This window comes from Hyperolius riggenbachi, chromosome 3 (assembly GCF_040937935.1).
Source record: "Hyperolius riggenbachi isolate aHypRig1 chromosome 3, aHypRig1.pri, whole genome shotgun sequence".
In the NCBI taxonomy this organism is placed as follows: domain Eukaryota; kingdom Metazoa; phylum Chordata; class Amphibia; order Anura; family Hyperoliidae; genus Hyperolius; species Hyperolius riggenbachi.
The window spans coordinates 224,236,580-224,253,276 of NC_090648.1; the positions used below are offsets into that span (position 1 = coordinate 224,236,580).

Genomic DNA, 16,697 nt, shown 5'->3' on the forward strand with positions numbered 1-16,697 from the left:
CTGTCAAAACAGCATAGCATCACACTGTATCTATAATGGGAGAACCAGCACTGGATGCTGCTTGGCTGGGATTTAAAAAACCCTGGCCTTCTTGTCACTGAGTTTACTCCATGCCGTGACATGCACAAAAAAAGAGCAAGATGTTGCGAGAGCAGCAAGAGGATGGCATCCACATCTTCCCAGCTGAGCTCCTGGGAAAGCGCAGGAGGATGCTGCAGCAGAAGGACCTAGTGCTGGATCAGCTGGAAGGTGAGTGGGACACCGTTATACCAACTCCTACAATTCAAACCCTTTCCCTACATTACTGCACATCCACTGTACCACATTAAAAAGATCAGGCTCCATGCCACCACCTCTTGACATACTAGGCGTTGGTCAGCCACACTTCCTTTCCACTCTGCAGTGAAGGTTTGGAGGTTGAAAGAGAGCGCCTTGAGCACCACTACAACATCCACAAGTGAAAATGTAGGGTTAAACCATTGCAGTGATGCAGAAGTTCGGGGGAGGAGAGGGGTAGGTGTGAATTTTGCAGTATCTGGGCTTGGATCGCTTGCTTTCTTTAATGGAACATTTAGTTATGAACTTTACCATAGAGTTCTAAAAAAAAAAGTGAAGTCGTATCCATAAATTAAATCTCAAGACACAGTGGATCAGGATAAACAGATCAGCAGTCTCAGTACTGAGACTCTGACGGCTTTGTTTGTCTTGAAGTTGAAAATAGCAGAGTGGAGGTTGGGTCAAGAAACCATGCTCTCTGACTTATTGAAATGGCAAACAATGTGACCTACTTCCTCCTTCAGCATAAAAAAGTATGGGTGAGTTTGGGTGTAATCCATTTGTCAATATCTACAATTAAATAATTTAAGTGTTCTCTACCCAAAAAGCTACTCTTTTGTGTTCTGCTGTGTTGCTATACTGTAGGTATAGACATTCATTTCACAAATACAACTGACAGCTCATTCAGTAAATATGAGTTGAATGTAGTTCTTAAATTATTGTGTATGTTTTCAGGCTGCAGAGACTTACCAAAGATCTTCAGAAACAACTGCAAACACAAGACACCGGCGTATGGGCCACCAATAAAGTGTCTGCTCTGGACAGAGCTCTGGGGGAGATCTCTCGGATATTAGAGAAACAGGCAAGCCCTACTATTTCACTTCTGTTTTAAAAATATTTATTATTGTTATGACTACCTTGCACAGTGGAGTATTAGATTTATAGGATATTCATGCCGATAAATACTGTGTGGAACCTGGTTTGATTTGAGCAGGTTGCCATTTAAAGTTTCTGTTATGCAGAATCAGAATCTTTTATTTCGCCAAGCACGACTGGGCCGTGCCCGGAATTGGGTTTGGCAAGTACAGGGCTAGTGTGAGAACGAGCAGGACATAACGATACATATATGTAAGCAGACAGACAATATAAAGGGTACAGTTACAGCATTTGGACACATTTGAACACGTAAATATGAAGTGTGCAGCCGTGCAGTCAGGCTAGGTGCTACCAGACACCACTTGTCGTGGTTGGATGAGGAGGGTTCTAAGAGTTCAGATAGTTTACGGCTGAGGGGAAGAAACTGTTCCTGTGCCTTGTGGTCCTGGTGCAGATGGATCGGAATCTCCGGCCTAAGGGGAGCCTACTAAAGAAGTTGAAATCTGGTTTGGACGGGTCATTAGCGATTTTTTAAAGCGGATCCGAGATGAAAAACTAAATATAACAAGTGACTTGTCTATATATCTTATCTAAAGTTTAGATAGTTTACACAGCAAATCTATCTTCAAACAGCTTCAACAGTATATTCATATTTTTTCCTGTGATACAATGGGAGCAGACATGTTTTCTGCTTGTCACTATTACACAATTACACACACAGGCAAGCTTATCTGTATCTAGGCATGCTAATCTGCATATTCTGTGAAAACTCCACTCTTATCTCCTCCATTACACAGGCAACTGATCTGTATCTGCACTGCAGCTCTCAGATTGTGAAAACTCTGCCTCTGAAATCTATAGCTAGTAACAACTTTTTCACCTGCCCAGACTGAAATCCCACAATCCCTTGCAAGCGCCAAGGCACTCTGGAGAAGCTGTGGGTGTGGCTTATTTAGTTTATAGGAAATTAGGGTACTAAAACAAAACAAGTATTTGGCTTGAGGAATGCCCTATAAACTATATGTAAGGAACACAATTATGCAATGAGTAAAAGTTCATCTCGGATCCACTTTAAGCTCTGGAGCGCAGTCTAGAGTTGAAAATTTGGTCAAGAGAGGGGAGTGGTTTCCCGATGATTCTCTCTGCTGATCTGATGACCCTCTGCAGTGTGTGTCTGTCGCTGGCGGAGGAGCCAGCATACCAGACCAGGATGGAGGAGCAGAGGACAGATTCAATTGTGGCAGTGTAGAAGCTCGTCAGAAGCTCGCGGGCCATACCGAACTTCTTTAGTTGGCGTAGGAAAAATAGCATCTGCTGGCCTTTTTTCTGGGTTGAGGTAGTGTTGGCTTTCCAAGTCAGGTCCTTAGAGATTGTCGTGCCAAGGAGGCGTGCACAGGGGACGTTCTCAACTGCCGTGCCGTCAATGCTGATCGGGGGTGGGGGTGGTGGCGCGTTTCCTAAAATCGACAATCATCTCAACTGTTTTTGTAGTGTTGAGGACCAGCCCGTTCTCCCTACACCAGTGACAAATTCTGTCAATCTGGTGGCGATACTCCTGCTGCTCATTCCCAGAGGTGAGGCCAACGATGGTGGTGTCGTCAGCGAACTTGAGGACTTTGACGGAGTCCGTGGTGGACCTACAATTGTTAGTGTATAGGGAGAATAGGAACGGCGACAGTACGCAACCTTGAGGGGCCCCTGTATTGGTGGTCCTTGGTTGGGAGATGATAGTGTCCAGCTTGACGGCCTGGGATCTATTACTTAGGAAGTTTGTGATCCAGAGGCAGAGGGTGGGGTGGACCCCAAAGGCAGCAAGATTTTCTTGAAGTATTAGGGGGCTGATGGTGTTAAACGCCGAGCTAAAGTCGAGTAGAAGGATCCTGGCGTATGAGTCAGGTCTGTCCAGGTTTTCATTTACAAGCTCCAGGCAGATGTTTATGGCGTCGTCAGTAGACCTGTTTGCTCTATATGAAAACTGAAACCGGTTCAGCAGGGACTCGGTTGATTGCTTGAGGAAAGGCAAAACCAAGCTTTCAAAGGATTTCATGATGACCGAGGTGAGAGCCACCGGCCTGAAATTGTTGAGGTCTGAGACACCATGTTTATTGGGGACCGGGATGATTGTGGACCTCTTGAAGCAAGCAGGGACCCTGCCTTCCTGGATGGATTTGGTGAAGATGGATGAGAGAATGGGAGCAAGCTGCTGTGCGCAGGTTTTCAGACAGGCTGGTGACAATCCATCTGGGCCTGAGGCTTTCCTTGCATTAATCCCTGACAGGTGTTTCCTGATATCATCCTCATACACTGCTAGGGGGGGTGGTCTTGGATGTGGGGGTTCTAAGTCAGAGGAGGTGGCCGGAGGCTCTGGGGACCTTGCTGGATTCTCAAATCTGCAATAGAACTCACTGAGGTTCTCAGCAAGCTCGGTGCTGGGAGTTGCATGCTGCGGAGGGGGCTTGTAGTTCGTGGCAGCCTTGAGCCCCTTCCAGACAGTTTGTGTGTTTCTTGAGGAGAGGTTCTGTTCCAGTTTTACAGCGTAGTTCTTTTTGGCGGCCCTCAGTTACTTGTTTAGGGTGTTTTTTGCCCTCCTATACTCCTCCTGGTTGCCAGACTTAAACGCCAGTTCCTTGCTTCTGCGCAGATGCCGAAGTTTATTGGAGAACCAAGGTTTATCGTTCGGGTAGTGTTTGCGGATTTTTGTTGGTACACACTGCTCCTCGCAAAAGCTGATGTACGAGGATACAACGTCTGCCCACTCATCTAAGTTCGGTGTTTCCAGAGCCTTCCAGTCCGTACAGTCGAAGCAGGCTTGAAGTTGTTGTTTTGCCTCCTCCGACCAGACTTTGCAGGATCTTAGGACTCGTTTTGCAGTTTCCAGGCGTCTCCTGTAGGTGGGTATGATGCAGTGAATGATGCAGTGGTCCGATGAGCGCAGTGCAGCTCGCGGCGTTGCCTTGTAGGCATCTTTCAGGACCGTATAGCAGTGGTCCAGAGTGTTGGCGTTCCTGGTGGGGCAGGTGACATGCTGGTGGTAGTGCGGAAGTTCATGGCGTAGGTTGGCCTTGTTGAAGTCCCCTAAGATAATGAATAACTAGTCCGGAAGGGACAACTCCCACTGTGTGATGGTGTCGCTGAGCACGCGCAGGGCCGTTTTGACATCAGCGTCAGGAGGAATGTACACCCCAACAAGGACATAGGAGGAAAATTCCCTTGGTGAGTATACGGGTCTGCAGTTAACCAGAAGGAGTTCCAGATCTGGGGAGCATCTTTTGGCAAGAACAGAGGTGTTGGGGCACCAGGCAGAGCTGATGTAGAAGCAGATGCCACCCCCTTTTCTTTTCCCAGAGAACACGCTGTCACGGTCTGCCCGGATGATGCTGAAGCCAGGGAGATGGAGGGCACTGTCGAGGATGTTGTCGTGCAGCAATGATTCTGTGAAGCAGAGGACTGGGGTGTTGCTGCGAAGTTCCCTCTTGTTGCTGAGGAGCCGCAGTTCGTCCAACTTGTTTGGGAGAGAGAAGACATTTGCCAGGAGGACAGCGGGGATGGATGATCGTAGTCCTTTCCTTCTCAGTCTCGCATGGGTGCCGGCACGACAGCCTCTCCGTCGCTGGCCCCAGCAGGGCCCTGACCCGGGGGCAGTGATTTTTTGGACGTGGCTCCAGACAGAGTCAAACAGGAGCCTGTCCTCTGGGTGCAGGGCTGCGCTAGTCTCCCATTTTAGGAGCTGTGATCTGGTGTAGGTGATGCATGCGAGTTGAGGGGGCACGGGAGGCATGGTGTAGGTCAGGGGTCGGCAACCCGCGGCTCCGGAGCCGCATGCGGCTCTTTTTCACCTTCTCCGCGGCTCCGGTGTCAGTGGCTGCGGGGCGCGTGTCAGCCGGCTCAGCTGCGGCTCCGGTGTCAGTGGCTGCGGCGCGCATGTGCTGTCGCTGGCCGGCAGCCTATCAGAGAGGCCGCTGGACCAGCGCATTGCAGGGCTTCGGGCGGCCATTTTCCCGTAGCCCTGCAGTGTAATGCAGGCAGGACGTGACGTAGGAAGAGGATTGTGGGAGTTGCGCGCCACAAGGTCGGGACAGGAGATCGTGACAGGAGGTCTTCTGACTACGTGAGTAAATGGGTTTTTCTTTTCAGATCTGCTGAAGGATTGTGCATATTGGGGTCAGATCTGCTGAAGGATTGTGCATATGGGGGTCATATCTGCTAACGATTTGTGCATATGGGGGTCATATCTGCTGAAGAATTGTGCATATGGGGGTCATATCTGCTAACGATTTGTGCATATGGGGGTCATATCTGCTGAAGGATTGTGCATATGGGGATCATATCTGCTAACGATTTGTGCATATGGGGGTCATATCTGCTAACGATTTGTTTTATAATGGTTTTGCGGCTCCCAGTTTATTTTCTCTTTTCGGAAACGGGTCCAAGTGGCCCTTTATGTCTTAAAGGTTGCAGTCCCCTGGTGTAGGTGATGCGTGTGGGTTGAGGAGGCATGGGTGTAGAGTCAACTCGCGGTCGCTGCAGCCCCGTGCGATAATTGTTCAGCAAGTAGTAGTGCAAGTCAGTCTTTTGCATTAAAGGATACCCGAGGTGACGTGACATGATGAGATAGACATGTGTATGTACATTGCCTAGCACACAAATAACTACGCTGTGTTCCTTTTTTTTCTTTCTCGGCCTGAAAGAGTTAAATATCAGGTATGTCTGGCTGACTCGGTCCTGACTCAGACAGGAAGTGACTACAGTGTGACCCTCACTGATAAGAAATTCCAAATATAAAACACTTTTCTAGCAGAAAATGGCTTCTGAGAGCAGGAAAGAGATAAAAAAGGGTCAATAGTTCATAGATTTTAGCTCTGGCATACTTCAATTGACGTGTCATTGAGAAAAAACAATAAAACCATTAAAACTTAAAAAGTAGATTTAAACATAAAATAAAACTGTGGAATATCTTAAAAATTCATTTTTAGGAGAAGGAAGATTCATTTGTTTATTTTCACCTCGGGTGTCCTTTAAAGCCGAAGTCAAAGTCCCATGATAACTATACCTTCTAACTCCAGCCAGCTTCCTTCCCTTTTGTTCAAAAGACAGCAAGCAATGGGCAGCGCTCACAGGCTGCAAGTGAAGTGAAAGCTCCAGAGATATGCCCAGCCCCTTGGGGTTAAATACACACCTTGAATACAAATCGGATGCAAAGTATGTGCTAACACTAATCTAAATTCTAAAATTTGAATGCAAGCTGACACCCCTGGAGGCAGCTAGCCTGAAGTATACTTAAGTTTTGTACAGCAGAAGGAAATGGCAGCGCTTCCAAACAGACGCTGCACCTGAATTGACTACCTGCACAAGTATTCAGAGCTCAAATAACAGGCAGATTACACACCTTGCATTCAAAACAGGTACGGTAAAGGGAGGCGTTAGCTTCAGCATAAGTTGTGCTCAAATTATCCCTAATAGAATTATTACTGGGAAAGGGAAGCTCCCTTCCCTTTCCCAGTAATAATTCTGTTTTTTCTGACTCCGGCGTCTTCTCCTTCACTGGCAACATGGTCATGTTATGCAATAATTACGTGACCATCACAAGTAGGAAAAAACTCAGGAGGTTTTAATTGCAGCACCTAAAGCGTACTTAAAGCAGGAAAGTAGTTACTTACCGTCAATACACTTCATGCATACTGATTTCTAGGCTTAAAAGTAGTGTCCACACCCTCCGGCAGGTGACATTCAAAAGCTTTTATTAAACAACCACAAGATAAGATAAAATTAGCAATGTTATCTCGTCTTGTGGTTGTTTAATAAAAGCTTTAGGACAGTGCTGTCCAACTTCATGGGCATGGAGGGCCTTTTTTTTTTCAGACCCCATGGTGGAGGGCCGAAGGTTCTTGCTAGAGTCGCAGACCCCCCCCCCCCCCCCCCCCCAGGAAAAAATGCAATTAAAGGACAATTAGATTGGCAGCACTTTCCACAAAATGCAATTTAAGATGTCGGTGAAGATGTGTGGCGCGCGCAGCGCGCCAAAAACCACAAGGGTTCCGTTGAGCGTAGAGCGGCGAGCTTGACAAAAAATGGGTGTGGCCATGGACCAGAATGCGGGTGTGGCCACAGGTGGAGACAAATTTACATGAATTTAGCAATGTGGGACATTAGATTAGGACAGTGGTGGTGAACCTTTTGGAGGCCGAGTGTCCAAACTGCAACCCAAAAGTCACTTATCTATCGCAAAGTGGCAACAGCAATTTAAACTACATACAAAGGTTTTAACTCATACATGAACATTATGGAAAATCCAAGTTGAAAATAAACTGTGATGATAAACAATTTCATCCATCCTACTCCTGAAAAATGTGGGGTTTTTTAGAACCTCCCAGTTTTATTTTCCGTTTTAAAAAGCTTAAAAAGTAGGTTTAACGCTATTGTTTCATGATGACGATTCAGCTTTTCCATAGTCTCGCAGTTCGCAATCATGTGACCCCCAACAAGACAAATTCAGCAATCATGAGGCCCCCAACAAGACAAATTCAGCAATCTTGAGGCCCCCAACAAGACAAATTCAGCAATCTTGAGGCCCCCAACAAGACAAAATCAGCAATCTTGAGGCCCCCAACAAGACAAAATCAGCAATCTTGAGGCCCCCAACAAGACAAATTCAGCAATCGTGATGCCCCCAACAAATCATGAGGCCCCCAACAAGACAAATTCAGCAATCATGAGGCCCCCAAGATGACAAATTCAGCAGTCATGAGGCACATAAATAGAGAGCATTTCACATAAATAGGCAGAAGATAGTGACAGGTGCCCCCCCCAGTAAGTGACAGGTGTCCCCCCAGTTAGATAGTGACAGGTGTCCCCCCAGTTAGTGACAGGTGTCCCCCAGTTAGATAGTGACAGGTGCCCCCCAGTTAGATAGTGACAGGTGCCCCCCAGTTAGAGAGTGACAGGTGCCCCCCAGTTAGAGAGTGACAGGTGCCCCCCTGTTAGAGAGTGACAGGTGCCCCCCAAGTTAGAGAGTGACAGGTGCCCCCCAGTGAGAGTGACAGGTGTTCCCCCAGTGAGAGTGACGGGTGCCCCCCAGTGAGAGTGAAAGGTGCCCCCCAGTGAGAGTGACAGGTGCCCGCCAGTGAGAGTGACAGGTGCCCCCCAGTGAGAGTGACAGGTGCCCCCCAGTTAGATAGTGACAGGTGCCCCCCAGTTAGAGAGTGACAGGTGCCCCCCAGTTAGAGAGTGACAGGTGCCCCCCAAGTTAGAGAGTGACAGGTGCCCCCCAGTGAGAGTGACAGGTGCCCCCCAGTGAGAGTGACAGGTGTTCCCCCAGTGAGAGTGACAGGTGTTCCCCCAGTGAGAGTGGCAGGTGCCCCCCAGTGAGAGTGACAGGTGCCCCCCAGTGAGAGTGACAGGTGCCCCCCAGTGAGAGTGACAGGCGTTTCCCCCATTGCCTCGCCCGTTACCTCTCTCCTGTGCCCCGCTGCCGCTGCCTCACAGCTCACTAGCTCAGACCTCACAGATCGCGGCGACTGAAACAAGCAGAGCGCGCGCATAACACCCGCGCGGCAGAACGTCACATGCGGAAGTGACTGATTTTACTTCCGCATGTGACGTACTCCGTGCGGGTAATATGCGCACTCTGTTAGCCTCAGTCGCCGCGATCTGTGAGGTCTGAGCTAGTGAGCTAGTGAGCTTTGAGGCAGCGGGGACACAGGAGAGGCCACACAAGAGGGAGCAGGCATGGTGCCCATAGCGCACGCCATGCCTGCATCCCGGGGAGAGGAGCGGGCCGCAACAGGAGGCCTGGCGGGCCGGATGCGGCCCGCGGGATGCCAGTTGGACAGCACTGCTTTAGGATATCACCTTCTGGAGTGTGCGGACACTACTTTTAAGCCTACCCTTTGCTACTACTGGGTTCCAGCACCTCAGGATGGGGGGAGAGAGTGCAGCGGTTTTTATTTCTTTCTTCGTTTCATACTGATTTCTGTAGGTAGGGGAGTCTCTGTCTTAAGGGAAGTATAACGGAGGGGAAGGGATGTGGGGACAGCCAGCTATGATGATTCATGGAGAATGGAGATTTCCTGGAAGTTTCGGGGCTCAGGAGGAGGAAGCAGCTGAGCTGGGAAGGAGCATTCTGTACAAACCATCATCGGTTACCAGTTAGAACCTGGTGTTTGGGAGCTGCGGTATACTGTGGACACAGGAGAGCACAGGGGTGATAGAGGAGGACACATGGGGACAAGGGGGAACATAAAGTACAAGGAGGACTTAATAATTGGAGGGAAATGATCCACAAGATGCCCCTGAACCATGGACGCACCAAGTTCAGTATATTTCCTCAAATCCCATTGCCCCCTCACCCCCCGTTTTTTTTCCCTCTAAACCCGCCTTATGGTCCGAAAATACTGGTATGTGTACTTTTTCCCTATACATTGCTGGCCACTGGCCATATGGCAGCCCCCTTACACATTTATTAATTAAAACCATGGTGACTAAGAATCTTGACACCACTGCCCACCTCCAACCTAGCCCCTATACAAGTACACGCACGCACGCACGCACGCACGCACGCACACACACACACACACACACACACACACACACACACACACACACACACACACACACACACACACACACACACACACACACACACCTTTCCCCAAAGCTTTATTAATTTTTGTCATTCATACAGTCTGATATTCTTCAGGGACTTCCGAACCACCTAAATAAGCCCAGTTTGTCCATCCTTTGTTGGTTGGTGTTGCAGAATGCTTTGTCACTCGTCTTCTGCAAATTACTTCTCAATTTTACAGAACTTGAGAGCTAGTATTGCTTGGGGATCGGCCTGCATGAGGGACAAAGAGTTAATGGAGTTTAAAAAGAAGGGTAGAGGTACACTAGTTTTTCATTTTTTTAAAAAATGTTAACGCTAAAATAGTCCAAACATTACATAATTCTATCATTTTACTGAGAGAAATATTAGAGAAAATGTTTCAAATGCATCCCTGCTTACTGTAAAAACTGCTTCTAAGCAGTGCCTTTTATGTCACCACACACCATGCTTATGCTGTTTATTGCTTAATCTGTGTGCGCCATACACACCTTTACAATGCCTTAGTGAATCCCTCTCCTTGTGTCAGAACTGACTATACACAGTACAGTAGAATCTGTGCTTTGAGTGAAAAAGGTGTTTCCCACATATCTGTAAATCCTCATGTATGGTCCTCATTACTTCTCTGTTTTTGGTCCTGATTTTCTTGTGAGGTTATCCTTGCTTGTCATTACCAGGAAACGTACAGCCTGAACTCATAACTGTCATGTTCAATTGTGATAGAACTTCATGCTCTGTCATTTTAAAATCCCAAACTAGTATTTAGCAAAGATCCTATCTAATTTGAAGCAAAATGTTTGGCTGTGTTTACCATTCACTTTCTGTTTGTAACCTCAGACCATGAAGAGTTTAAAGAAAACCAAATGTGCCCATGTTATTGAAAATGAGCCTTTACATGCTACTGTGTTTAATTATGCATTTCATGTACATATTTATGTAGTGTTCACACTTCTACCATGACACTTTACTAACTACATTAAATAACACTGATAGGTGCAGCCCACGAATGAATTTATAGTCCAGTGTTCTTACTGTTCTTTCATTTAGTGCTTGCAATGTATGGCTAGTTTGGATGAAAGCCAGTCAACATTCAACTATGATTTTGGATACTGAGAACCCGCAAAACCCAGTGTAGACAGTGGCAGAGATTAGAACGGATTCTGGGACGCTAGATCAGCTAGTCAAGATTGTGAACTGCTTAGCCACAATGCCCCCATAGCGTCTGCATATCTGCATGTAGCCCAATGAAAATAATGAACCCAGACGATATATGGTATCCATAGAATAATAACTAGGCAGGCAATTCATCTTCCTTCACAGTCACCTGAATGTGACAGTTTGACATTTCAGGGAATTTTCTTCTTTCCCTTTTTGGTTGCCTGTGCAATCCTGCACAGCAATTTGTGCAAAATGCAGTCATTTTCAGCTCCTGATATGTAGGAAGGATTCGTTTCACGCACTGGCTCAGCTTTCAAAGTGTGCAGCATTTGGATGATAAAATTCCAGAGGGGGATGTATTTTGTAGCCTTACCCAGTCAGGCCCTAACCGTAACTGTTTGTTATCAGATATCGGATATACCAGTACTGCTACGGAGAGTTATTCCCATTAAAAGCCACAATTGAGGGATTACTTGGATCGGAGTCTTTGCCTTTCCTCCACATGTATTTTGCTGCCAATCAGATAGCAGAACAGCTTTCTATTCTACAGAGTTCCCCATTAACTTTAAATCATGTTCTCAAAATTGAAGCCATTAGTGGGGCCCTAGTGAGGTAGTATCACTTCCTGCATTAATATCTTATCAGGCGTACCCCCATCCCAGGTGAAAATTACAGCTATTACATGTGGTCCCTAAAAAGCTACATGTACAGTGAGGACCATCTATAAACCAATGCCACACTATCAGTTATTGTATTGTACAAAGTGCGAGATAGATCGGATTGTAGGCACAACCAACTTCTTACCAATCTGATGTCTCCCAGGAACTGATTGTTGTTGTTTTTTTGTTTTTGTTTTGTTTTGTTTTTTATGAACATGCATTTAAATTGTTTAGTGCTCGCATGCTCATATCGAAGTATTTGATCAGTTATGCAGTATACAGATAATCCCCATTAACAAATGAGATAGGGACTGTGTAAGTAAGACATGTGAGAAATGACTCTGAAGCGGTCAGTTTTCTGTACATAGTGCCTGTTGTTATCACAATTGTTTTTCTATTATATGACAAAAAGCCTCAACTTAGATTGTCCTTTTTCTCAGTGGTGAAGTTTGTTTAGATCTGTGTGTAAGTATATTGAATATCGTATACAGAAAACAGAGGCGCCAAAAGAATACAATTTGATAAAATGATTAAAACTTGCTGGGGAGGCAGAGGGGGACTTACCACCTTTAGGTAGACACACAATCACTTGTGCAAGTTCAATGTCATAGAAAAGTTATTGATCTACTCCATACAAAACAGTGCAACGCGTTTCACAGGTGTAATCCTGCTTCCTCGGGCAATAAAACATGGAAAATGACAGCAGTAAGTCTTGAAAACGCCAGGCGACTATATTGAATAGTAGATCTCAAATAAATCTCATTTAAAATGTTTCATCAGGAGCTCTTTCATTTTATGTAACGCTCAGTGTAAAACAGAAGGTATTTGCAAAAATTCAGTTTGAAGTGAGCAACTGTGGTTACCCGCAATGCATTACTACTGAGTATGCAAATTATCTCTTTATGCCCTTGAAGCCAGGCTTACATCCAGAACTACATGCAGACAGCATGTTTCAAACTTTTGGTCCTCCTCAGTGCATGGCAGATATTGATATGGCTCTATGGCAGGGCTTTTCAACCTGTGGTACGCGTACCACCAGTGGTACTTTGGCGTCGGCCAGGTGGTACATTCCAAGTTTGCCTGCTACTTAATTGCCCATCTGCCACTTGTCCTGGTCCCATCCTGCCTCCACAAACAACGGCTGCCCCTCACTTTGCTGCCCTGTCGGCAGTGTGGACCGCTCGTCTTGCTGTCTCTTTACTGCGGCCAGGTTACCACTGATCTAAGGTCTGAACTATTACGCGGGACAGCACAGAGAGGAGCAAATAAGGGGGAACCGAATTTTGTAGCAAGTCACTGCCCAGCTCTACGGTGGTGGGTGAGGCTACCTATATTGAAGTGGTACCTATAGTGGCAATCTACCTACAGACTGCTAATAATGGCAGTCTGTAAGCTAGCAATCTAATTTTAATCTTTTTCCCCCCACCAATTAATCCTGTTATTCCCCTCCCATATGCCCCCCCCCCCTTTCTTAAAGTGTACCTGTAAGAAAAAAAATTCCCCGTGGGAGAAAACCTCTGGATCCTAAAGAAGGCTTCCCCATTCCTCCTCAGTAGAGGGGATCCAGCACTGGAACCCCTCGAAGATCTCCTTGTTGGTATTAATGCATGTGCATTTGCGGCTCTCCGTTGGAAACAGCCAAGCTTGATCGGGTCAGATCTATTGCGCTGGCACACTGGTGGTACTTGAAAATTTTCAGGTGAAAAAATTGGTACAATGAGTGAAAAGGATGAAAAGCCCTGCTCTATGGGATAGCACTGGGACCAGTACAACAGAATACCAAAGTAGCTCAGGGTGACCCAAAACCACAGGGAAAGTATTGCCCTCTTTAAATTGAAGGTGTTAATTCTGCTCTAAGTGAGCAACTGTGGTTATCCACAATATATCACTACTGAATATTCAAATGATGTCTTTATGCCCCTGAAGTCAGGCTTACATCCGCTGGTGTGTGGCAAGCCTATAGCTTATACATGTTATGTTGCTGTTCAGGCCTCGTTTGCTACCGAAATGTAACATTTGATCACTACACACGGAATTCTCAGATACTGTTATATGCTAAACCTATGTCTGAAGAATTGTGTTTTGTAACTTTTTTTTTTAAATTGTGCTGTCTTTACTGGCATTCAGTTATCAGTTAATTCACAGCTTTTTCCGAAATTATATCACTGAATGATTTTCTTTTATAAATTTCACATCTTCTGTGTTTTTAATTGTGCTGAATTATTCTCTGGAGAGTAATTCTTTATATTTGTGAAATATTCCTTCTGAATCCCTGGAGACAAATTCATCCCTTGTGCTGAATCAATAACCTTCCAACAGATGGATTTAGCCCTGTGTAGCCGTGCCTGTATATGATCATTTTTAAAAGTGGGTTGTAATTCTCTTGTACAGGGGGAGGGAGGAGGCACCCTGATGGTGTTGAGCCATTGACTAGAGAGAATACAGTTGACACTGTTAATTGAATTTCCCCTGGAGTTGTTGTATAGTAAGAGGCTGGAATATACAGCTCAGTACATGGGCCGGATGCTCGGTATATTGCTGCTAATCGCAGAGATCGGATACAGAATACTCTCATGGGAGGAAGAGAGTGCAGGACAATAGCTTTTCACTTACTAAATGGACTACTTTATGAGCTGCATCATAATAAAGGTACTCAGGAGACCCTCTCCAACCCTTTCCAATCATCATGTTGAAATATCCACATTAGCATTCAGCTTTAAGAGGTGTATTACTAGCATAGAAATGGGGTAAAATCACTGTATTTTCCTTACATGCTACTCTACATTAGCAAACCTCTGATCAGTTATAAACAAAACCACTTTTTTAACACCACCAAAACGTATTTAAGATTGATTTTTTTTTTATACATCCCAACAGCATATTTATAAGATTTTACAGAAATATGAAAAATACTCTAAATATCTGAGTCACTTTGCATACTAACACAAAGACATTCATTCAATAAAGTAATACCTTTAGCTCAACCTACAGGGATTAAAAAAAAAAAACGGCTCCCACTTCTCACATATTGAGATTGCAAAGAATCCTGGATGATTTGTAGAAGAACAGAGCCGAGCAGGTGGCAACGGGGTGATGCCGTCCTCGTCAGGACGGCATTGTAGTATGTAAACTATTTACTCAAGGATTTTTACCTCAAGTAAAAGCTCCCATATTTTTTTGTTTTAGCTTGTCCTGGTGAACTAGTGGTCCTCCCCTCTATTGAGATTTTTCCCTGGGGTATTGCGGAGCTTTTCCTGTAGTCTAGTGGTCCCCCTTCCCATTGTATATTGTTTCTGTCTAGTCTAGTGTTCCCCACTTATCTGCTTTAATGTAAGCCCTAGTAGTCTAGTGGTACCCCCCTTCCCTTTACAGCATTTTGGGCTGTCTAGCAGGCACTCTTTTTCAAACAGATTTCCCTGGTAATCTAGTTCCCCCTCCACCTAATAGCTTTTCGTGGTAGATTAGTGGTCCTTCCCCGTAAAGGGATTCCCTGGTAGTCTAATGGTGCTGCCTTTTCCCCTTTAAGGATTTTCTGGTGATCTAAAGGTACCCACTTCCTCTTCTAGGGTCCCCTGTACTACTAGTACTACTTCCTCCCCTTTTAGGGTCCCCTGATAACTTGTTGACCCCCTTCCCCGTTAAAGTGAACCAGAGACGAAGCACCCTCATGTATGTTACCATATGTATCAGTGGGAACATTAGAGAAAACACCTACCCTGCTCTCTGTTTCATTCTTCACTGCTCAACCTGCTTGTTATCAGCCCGGATAAAATCACCGACTGAGCATTCAGTCTGGCTTTGCTCAGGAATCATTATAGCTCAGTCTGTCTTCTCTGATGTCTTTTCAAGTCCAAGCCTGCCCTCTTCTGGCTCTGCTCAGGAATCATTATAGCTGAGTCATTATAGCAAAGCCAGACTGAATGCTCAGTCGGGGATTTTATCAGGGCTGTTAAGAAGCAAGCTGAACAGTGAAGAATGAAACAAAGAGAAAGGTAGATGTTTTCTCTAATGTTCCCACTGATATATATGGTAAAATACATGAGGGTGCTTAGTCTCTGGTAGCTTTCCCTGGTAGTCTAGTGCTGCCACCTTCACTTTTAAGTAAAAGACCTCTTGTGGCATTAATGATCCTTATCCCCCCTTTATCAATGTGAACCCCCGGCAGAGATCGGAGCAGGAAGCCTGTGTGTAAGTATATACGGTACTCGCCCTCCTGGCTGCTGCAGTGATCGAATGTGCATATAAATGGGAAGAAATTTTGGCTTAACCTCAAGAATTTTTCATAATCCTTCAGTGCGGTAAGGCTTTCAGACGTTGAACACATAGGAATGTTTTGTCATTGGTGCCTCATGAGAAGTCACAGTTCTACCTCAGCAGACAAAGTTGTCACCACTTCTGTTGACATTGCAGAAGTGACTCAGCTGAAGACCCTTCTCCATACAGTGTTTATAGATGTTATCAGCACTTGAATAGAGAGATCATTACTGTATGAGTGTACAGTGTCAGTTTAACCCTGTACCTAACCCTTTAGAGGTAGGGGAGGAGGTTTGAGACAGCGTACTCAAGCAGAACAGCACAGACTGTAGCTTGTTTACTGATATTTTTAAGGAAACCTTAAGTTAAATACAACAGGCCAGTTTAATTTATCTGGGGATTCTTGCAGTCCCCTGCAGTCCTTCTGTGCCCTTACTGTCATTCTGTGCTCCTTCCATAAGCGGCAGTGCCCTACTGACATCTGCATGCAGGGCGGCATGCCTCCTGATCGCGTTCCCATGGCCAGAAGCATTCTGCATTAGCTCTGGCTATGGGAGTGTGATCGAGGAGACTCAGGGCCGCTCATGTGCAGTAGCCCACAACTGGTTAAGTTGGCCTGCTTTCAGAAGGGCACTGCTGCTGAATGGAGCAACTCGGAATGACAGTAAGGGAGCAGGAGGATTTAATGAGGCTAGAATAAGCCCCAGGTAAGTTAAACTCTCCTCTTTCATTCTCTTTAGGGAACCTTTAAGCACAGTATTACAGTATATACTATACATGCTAAGGTTGCCATACCTATATCTTAAAGGGATCCAAATGTGAGAGGGATATGAAGGATACCCCCGGCGTCTCTTTGCCACTTTCAACTCCCAGCT

At 45.7% G+C, this 16,697-nt stretch overlaps 1 protein-coding gene across 3 annotated transcripts in view; it reads left to right on the forward strand.

Annotated features, from left to right (window-relative positions):
- SCAPER (S-phase cyclin A associated protein in the ER) overlaps nt 1-16,697 on the forward strand; it is a 325,634-nt gene that overhangs the window by 201,271 nt on the left and 107,666 nt on the right. For all 3 annotated transcript variants that reach the window (XM_068275840.1, XM_068275842.1, XM_068275841.1), the window contains exon 22: nt 1,012-1,138. In XM_068275840.1, coding sequence (XP_068131941.1) covers nt 1,012-1,138 — 127 coding nt within the window. The remainder of the gene's footprint in view (nt 1-1,011; nt 1,139-16,697) is intronic.